Source organism: Macaca nemestrina, chromosome 5, assembly GCF_043159975.1.
Source record: "Macaca nemestrina isolate mMacNem1 chromosome 5, mMacNem.hap1, whole genome shotgun sequence".
NCBI lineage: Eukaryota > Metazoa > Chordata > Mammalia > Primates > Cercopithecidae > Macaca > Macaca nemestrina.
In genome coordinates, this window is record NC_092129.1 from 27,407,659 (window position 1) to 27,416,206 (window position 8,548).

The 8,548-nt window shown below is 38.6% G+C and overlaps 1 protein-coding gene across 2 annotated transcripts; it reads left to right on the plus strand.

The window, feature by feature from the left end:
- Window positions 1-354: 354 nt before the first annotated feature.
- On the plus strand, window positions 355-4,846 carry LOC105465534 (fatty acid binding protein 7). 2 transcript variants are annotated; one of them, XM_011713985.2, is made up of 4 exons: window positions 368-615; window positions 1,037-1,209; window positions 1,859-1,960; window positions 4,492-4,846. In XM_011713985.2, the coding sequence occupies exons 1-4, from the start codon at window positions 543-545 to the stop codon at window positions 4,540-4,542; spliced, it is 399 nt and encodes a 132-aa protein (XP_011712287.1). In that variant the 5' UTR covers window positions 368-542; the 3' UTR covers window positions 4,543-4,846. The 2 variants fall into 2 exon arrangements, with proteins under 2 accessions (XP_011712286.1, XP_011712287.1); XM_011713984.3 differs by lacking the exon at window positions 4,492-4,846 and having other exon boundaries at window positions 355-615; window positions 1,859-2,128.
- Window positions 4,847-8,548: the final 3,702 nt, after the last annotated feature.

Sequence of the window (8,548 nt, forward strand, 5' to 3'; positions counted from 1 at the left end):
TTGTCTGCAAAGTCTGGCATTTCAGTGGTTTTCTTTAAGGGGGTCCTCATTTGTGACCAGCTTTGCCATTAACGGAAATCAATCTGAATGCCCCATTGTGCATCTTCTTTCTTTCCTTGCACTCTGAGATTGCCTTTGCCAAGTTTTTTCTCACTGAACTTGAAAGACCTTCTCTCATTTTCCCGTTCCCTGCCTCCAGCCCCATTGAATCCCTGCAGAGCTTTCTCAGGCATAAGGGCTGTAGTGTGAGGATTGGGAGGAACTCGACCTACTCCGCTAACCCAGTGGCCTGAGCCAATCACAAAGAGGATTGGAGCTTCACTCCGAGCGCTCCTTCCCTTCTCCTCCCTCTGTGACAGCCTCTTGGAGAGAGGGACACTGGAGGGGTGTGTTTGCAATTTAAATCATTGGATTTTTGCCCACCCTCTTTCCAAATAAGAAGGCAGGAGCTGCTTGCTGATGTGTAAAGGGTCTTCTGAGCTGCAGTGGCAATTAGACCAGAAGATCCTCGCTCCTGTCTCTAAAGAGGGGAAAGGGCAAGGATGGTGGAGGCTTTCTGTGCTACCTGGAAGCTGACCGACAGTCAGAACTTTGATGAGTACATGAAGGCTCTAGGTAGGTAACAATAAGAATGGCTGTTCTCTTCTTATCGTGCTGCTTTAGATACTTGCAGATTCCATTTTTCACTCCTCAGGTCAGCAAGAGGCAAAGACAGATCACGTTGTCCTGATCAGATGCTAGGCTATGCATTTGCCACTGAATGGATTTTTAATGTGGCACTTGTTTGCCTTCTTACCCAGGGCCAAAAACACAGAGCATCTGCTATTCTGTGGAGAAAGTGAGGCTTCTCTGACTTTTTTGGTTTTCTTCTGCATCCACTTATGATTACAGTAGTGTTTTACATGATTAATGGCTAATCATATTCTAATGAAACTTACACTTTAGAACCTGGATTCCAGAATCAGAAAGCAGATTCTTGCTTTGTGAGTTATTTTGGAAGTTGCTGCAGACTGTACTGTTCCCTTTGCTATTTTAGGCGTGGGCTTTGCCACTAGGCAGGTGGGAAATGTGACCAAACCAACAGTAATTATCAGTCAGGAAGGAGACAAAGTGGTCATCAGGACTCTCAGCACATTCAAGAACACGGAGATTAGTTTCCACCTGGGAGAAGAGTTTGATGAAACCACTGCAGATGATAGAAACTGTAAGGTGAGAAACTGCTTCTTCTCCAGAGAAGAAGAAACTCTTCTTCTCCAGGGAGGGGGGAATAAAGATAAAGATTCCAATGCATGGATTTTTTTTTTTTAAGATGTTGGAAAGTGTAGAATATTTTCAATATTTCAATCCAAGGAGAAATACACCAACGTTAGTTTAGTGTGCATATGTTATATTTTGAACAATGGGTACTTGCTACAGCATAAATCTCAATTGTATTTGTCTCTTACCATATACTGTTCACATTTTATATCAAGCTTGTATTTCAGAAAACATTTAATAAAGTTTGTTTGAAAGAAAGAGTGCATTTTGTTTAATTCCCCAGGTTGCCTCAGATTGACTAAATGGGCAGTTTGCCTCATTCTAAGGCTTTCTTTAGAAGGACGACTAGCTGCAAAGCACTAGTTTAGGATTTTTGTTTTTAAAATATTAAATTTTTGTATTTAGATGTGTATTTTTAATCAAATTATGAATTATTCAAATTTACATAATAATCTAGAAGTAATAGAAATAACAATAGGATAATTAATTGATCATGATTTATTCAATTACACAATTCTTTCAAAAATCACATCATTTGTCTTCCGTATCAGAAATCTGAATTTATTTATTGCTATGTTTTGCATTTCATTGTTGGTCTCAGTCTGTTGTTAGCCTGGATGGAAACAAACTCGTTCATGTACAGAAATGGGATGGCAAAGAAACAAATTTTGTAAGAGAAATTAAGGATGGCAAAATGGTTATGGTAAGTAATGACAATTCTCCATTCTTCCTTGTTTTTTACTCCTCTCCCCACACCTTTCACCTCCTTCCCTCTTCCTTCCTCCCCCTTCCATTCTTCCTCCTTCCTTCCTTCTTTAACAATACATCACTGGCAAGGTTCTTTAACTATATATAAAACAGGGGAAACAAAAAGATCCTAGTTAATTGTCTTCTTCAGCTCAACGATTTTGATTGCAGAAAAAGAGAACATTTCATGTGTAGTTAAAAAAATAAAAGTTGCCATTGATTTGCCTACAACTGTGTCAAAAGATTTTTTTGTAGGGTAACTATGGATGTCTCTCAAATAAAATTTAAATATAAAGCCCATAATCACTGAAATATATAAAGATAATTGCTATTATAAGAGAATCTCAGACAGATGACTTTATAGGTTTATAAAGACTTTATAGCTGTTTCTTTAAACAGTTTATATTTTAATTTATAAAGTTACAAAAGTTCAGTGCAGATAATTTAGAATATAACAGAAAAGTATAACAAAAAAGTTAAAATCCCCTCTAATTTCTCATCAGAGATAACTTTTTTTTTTTTTTTTTTGAGATGAAGTCTTGCTCTGTCACCCAGACTGGAGTGTAGGGGTGCAATCTCGGCTCACTGCAACCTGCACTTCATGGGCTCAAGCGATTCAACAACCTCAGTCTCCCGAGTGGCTGGGACTACAGGTGCAAGCCACCAACGCCAGGTTATTTTTTTAATATTTTTGTAGAGACGGGGTTTCGCCATGTTGCCCAAGCTGGTCTACAACTCTTGAGCTCAAAGTGATGCTCCTGCCTCCTGCCTCGGCCTCCCAAAGTGCTGGAATTACAGGCCTGCGCCAAGGCTCCTGACTCCCGTAGAGAACCATTTTGTTGTTACTTCTTTCCAGTTTTTTCTCAAATGCATAATATGCCTTTTAAACACATCTATTTAATACTAGGTGGCCATTAAAAATATTTTTTTCAATCACCCTCTTCTTACTTACTAGGAATTATCTGTAAAAGAGGATGTATTAGTGTCCTAAGGCTGCCACAACAAAGTACCACAAACTTGGTGACTTAAAACAACAAAAGTGAATTTTCTTAGTTCTGAAGTCTAGATCCCTGAAATCAAGGCGACCTTAGTGCCACTGTCCTTCTGCAGGTCCCCTCCCTTGCTTCTTCCTACTTCCTGGGTGGCTCCTGGCAATCCTTGAGGTTGTTGGGCTTACAGTTCTATCACTCTGATCCATTTCTGACTCCATCTTTACAAGACTTTTTCCCTATATGTTTTTGTCCTAAATTGATCAAACATAAAATAATTAACAAATAATTTCTCTAATGAGGGAGTAGTATCACAAACGAGAAGAAATATTATGCCTTGACCAAGCCCTCCTCAGACACTTTTTGTGTGACCTGCAAGGGTATATTGATGATACTGACATAGGTGGGTAGGCTCATTCAATTTTGGAGGAGGGTGTGAGAATGCTTTACACAGTCCTTGTAAGATGACAGCAGAGAAAGTTTTGTTGTTTAAGAATGGGGACTCATGTTTCCTTCTCCATTTGACTACTGCAATGAGCACTGTTCTACACTGAGATATTCATGCTTCTGTGGAGATGGAGGTGGGGAGCAGAGGGACAGTTTTCCTTTCATGTTAAAGGATATTTGCTCACATTCTTTGGCAACAATCGACAAAAGAAAGGACTCGTTTCTAAAAGATTCGCTCTGAAGTTCTCCTTTATGCTTTTACCTCCATTTTTTTTTCTTGAACACAGAAAAGTAGATAGCTCAACCGTGGCATGCATGACTATGATCAGGCAAGATTGAGTTCAAAAAGGAAGATTAAAGCAATAGACTACAAGGATACACTATACTCCTGAACATCCCATCAATACATGAAAACAATGAGCACTAAAAGCCCCTAAGTTCTGTAAAGTGGCTTTATAGCAATTCTTCAAGTGAGATTTGACATTAGAGTAATGGAGCTGATGTTCCACATCCTATCCAGCTACCTACCTGGGTTCACATAGGCTAAGCCATGACAACCAAAGCAAGAAGAACATTTGTACCTTTACATTTTCCTCTTGAGTTTGGAACAAGTCATTCCAAATACCATCAGCTCAAATGATTGGATTTTCTAATGACTGTTCAAAATGTATCTAGGTTATGAATTGAAAACTGTTATGTAAACCTATTATACAACTCATTCACTTTTAAAGCAGATAGCTGAGAAAAGAATATAGACACTCCATTTCCCACACTTAATCTGCTCAATTACCCTGATAATTTAAGGCTAAAGAAATTCTTTTGACCTGAATCTAAATTGCTAATCTCAGTTTTTGCTTCATTCTCATTTCAGAGACATAAACTATATAACAATATAGCGTCTCGTTTCAAGATGTAAAATGCTTATGCAGCATTTAATGTTTGTAAATGTCATTCTTTCGCATGATACTTAGATTACATATATGATGATCTTTAAAATTCAGTGACTGATGTTCCTGTATAAAAAGATTTGATTATCTTTTGAACCTTGCAGACCCTTACTTTTGGTGATGTGGTTGCTGTTCGCCACTATGAGAAGGCATAAAAAAGTTCCTGGTCTGGGCTTGGAAGAGCTCTTCAGTTTTTCTCTTTCCTCAAGTCTCCATGCTATCCTATTACAGCACGGCTGATCATTAATTAGAAGATTATCCTTGGTGTGGAAGTGCAAAATCATGATTTAAAAGCTTGTTACTCCAAGCAACTAGCCCAATTTTAATCTGAAAATTTATCATGTTTTATAATTTGAATTAAAGTTTTGTCCCTCCCCTTTTTTTAATAAACAACTGAATATATTTTATAATTTCTTTTGGAATGTAAATCAAATTTGAATAAAAATCTTACATGTGAAATTTTGTTGTTGTTTTTAATATCATTAATCTGGCTAAGAACTCTATATTAAGACAATTTTAATTAAAATAGTCACTCTTACAGCATAAATAAGGCTGAAAAAGGTAGCACTTTGTTTAAAATATTAATTTAAAAAATAAACAAAAGCCTTAGAAAATACGAAAATGCCACAGTTTTGGTTGAACCTTCCATGAAAAATCTGTGATAGTTAAATTCATTTGGCCAGGACCCAGAGATGCCTTGTACAGTGGGTTGGGCTATGGAAGTGGTGTCTTTTTTCTTTTCTTTTCTTTTTTTGAGATGAAGTTTCACTCTTGTCGCCCTGGCTGGAGTGCAGTAGCGCCATCTCGGCTCACTGCAACCTCTGCCTCCTGGGTTCAAGCAATTCTCCTGCCTCAGCCTCCTGAGTAGCTGGGATTACAGGTGCCTGCCAGCACATATGACCAATTTTTGTATATTTAGTAGAGACGGGGTTTCACCATGTTGACCGGGCTGGCCTTGAACTTCTGACCCCAGGTGATCCACCCGCCTTGGCCTCGCCAAGTGCTGGGATTACAGGCATGAGCCACTGCGCCCGGTGGAAGTGGTGTCTTTAGAAGAAACAGTTTGAAGAAACAAAATGATGTATATCAAAATGTCTTATTAAAAGGCAAATATAATAAAAATATCATGTAATCAAAATTTCTTATTGAAAGGTAATAGGAAAAGGGAGTGAATTTTATCCTGGATTATAAAAAATGTTTCTCCAGACAACCAAACTGGGTTGGATAAAGTCAGTGAGAGTGCAAATGGAGTGTTGTGCATAAAGACACTGAAAATTTCAGGGTGGGGGGAGCAGGGTAGGATGAAGAAAGGGAAGGTGATTGAGTTGACCAAACCAAATTAAATACCTGTTTGTATCTGGCTAGGGTCTGAATTTGTGAAATACAAACAAACAAATATTATTACATATTTCATCATTTACGAAACACTTTTTATACATTTTCTCAACTGTACAATGTTTAGCAAGAAGGCAGGTATTATTTATTTTTACTTTACCAATAAGGAAATTGAAGGTTAGATTTGCATGTCCAAATTCTCATGACTAGTAAATAATATTGAGAGCTGCAAATCTTGCAATATTTCCCTCTTTTTCCTCTCCAAAATTAATATTTCAGCTAACTTTTCTTCTGAAACAAAAACACAAGATTTTATTATCCTTGATTATTCTTTTTCTTTGTTAGTCTCTTGGGAGGCAAGGGAGGTAAATTTATTTCAGCACTTACATGTAATACTGTATTTATTTTTAATCAGCCCAGTGTTTTCAGCAAGTTTTTATAAATTAATTCAAAGTTCAATTAACTGGCTGGGCAAGGCAGCTCACACTTGTAATCCTAGCACCAGCACTTTGGGGGGCTGAGGCAGGTGGATCACGTGAGGTCAGGAGTGCAAGACCAGCCTGGCCAACATGGCGAAACCCTGTCTCTACTAAAAATACAAAAATTAGCCAGGTGTGATGGTGCATTTCTGTAATCCCAGCTACTCACGAGGCTGAGTTACAAGAATCCCTTGCGCTGGGTGGTGGAAGTTGCAGTGAGCCAAGACTGTGTCACTGCACTATGGCCTGGGTGACAGAGAAAGACTCTGTCTCAGAAGAAAAAAAAAAAAAAGTTCAATGAGCTTATAGCTATAAGTATGAGAAAATTTTCTTTTTTTTTTTTTCTCTAAGAGATGGAGTCTTGCTTACTTGCCCAATCTAGTCTCAAACTCCTGGGCTTAAGTAATCCTCCTACTTCAGTCTCCTGAATAGCTAGGACTACTGGCACACACCACTGCACTCAGTTTACCTGTCTTTAAAAGCATGAAACAGAACATAAACAGGGTGTTGGCTCCAACTGTTCCGACAGCCACCGACTCTGCTTCTGGTGGAGGGCTGCTTAACTTGGGATTTCAGCCTACGCTCTACCAGAAGCTCAGATTCTGGCCTCTCTATTATTAAAGATACAAAGTCAAAGACAGAGATTTATCTTTAGTTCATTATAATGAAGCCAAATAACACTGGCACCAGTTTCCATAACAGCTGTCTCACAGAGTGAGGAATGAAAAGGTTTTTGGGTGGCCTAAATGGGAAACAAAGATGCAATGGTCTGAAAGATCAAGGGTTGCAGTGGTAGAACAAATGCATTTTAAGGGGGAATATAATTAACATGTTTGCTTCCTAAATTTTTCTGGGTAGTCGCAAATCATTTTTCTTCAAACCAAATTCTATTTCACACCGTCAATCTGTCAATGCACTAACTTTTCTGGTTTGCTGTCTTTGTTTTGTTCCTTAACATAGTTAAGAAACATACTTAAAGGAAAGGAAAAACGACCAAGATCAAAGGCAATTTGACCAACAGGCCCTGGAAGAACGTTTCTGAAATGATACAAAGGCCTCAATGATACAAACTAAACTAAGCTAAGGTTGTTTTGTGAAGCTACTGCCCTTCTTTCATGTGATTTCCCTCACCCAGATACACACACTCAAAATGACATATATGTACACCTGGAACATGGAGACCTACAAATATATGCCCATGGTTGAGATGTACCTGTAGAGATGTTGGGGCACTATCGTTTTTTGCTTCTTAGTGAGTATTAAGAAAAAAAAAAAAAAAAGAAAGTGGAGTGAGTAGAAAGAAGGATGGTGTTTCTACCCACTAATTTTAATATACTGTACTTTTTAGGATTGCAAGTATTTCTTAAGTTTCAAAATGTGTATGCCTTGTTTTATGCTTACTGAGAAACTATTTTGCAACCAGTTACTTCCAGTAAAGATTATTGAAATTGGAAAGAAAGGAGTGAAAAGAGCTATTTTTATAATTTATCCTTTTCCTAGCTTTCAAATGTTTGGACTAAAAACTCCTCTAAGTCGTTTTGTTAATCCTTACACTTGTTTTCTCTCGCCAGCTCACCATTTTTTTCTGGCTCCATTTTCTCCCATACTCTAGAGGCTGCGAACTGAGAAACTCCAAGGACCATCTTGTCCACCACTGAAATGCACTCCGGTTCCTGCAAACTTTGGAATCAACCAAAAGCTGAAGCAGGACTTGGGCTGCCCTGGCAGGACTTGAAACCGTAAACCGAAAGTACCTGAGACAGGTCTCAATCAATTTAGAAAGTTTACTTTGCCAGGGTTAAGGATGGGCCAGTGACACAGCCCCAGGAGGTCCTGACATGTGCCCAAGGTGGTCAGGGTACAGCTTGCTTTCGTACATTTTAGGGAGACATAATATAGCAATCAGTATGTGTAAGATTTTACATTGGTTAGATCTAGAAGGGCAGGGCAACTTGAAGCTGGGCGGGGGGTGGGTGTTTCCAGATCATAGGGAGATTTAAACATGTCCTGATTGTCAATTGGTTGATTGAAAAAGTTATTATCAATAGAAAGGCTGTCTGGGTTATAAGAGGTTGTGAGACCTAGATTTTATCACCCAGAGGAAGCCGTCAGGTAGCAGGCTTTAGAGAAACAGACCTTAAATGTGTCTTGTCAGACTTAAGGTTTGTGTTGATGTTAATTAGGTATGTCCAACCCCCCAGCCCCCTTTTTATGGCCTGAACCAGTCTTTCACGTTAAATTTTAGGGTGCCCTGGCTGGGGAGAGAGTCTATTCAGATGGTCGCCCATTCAGATGGTTGTGAGGGGCCTTCAAATTTTATTTTTGGTTTACAAAACAGAAAATGGAA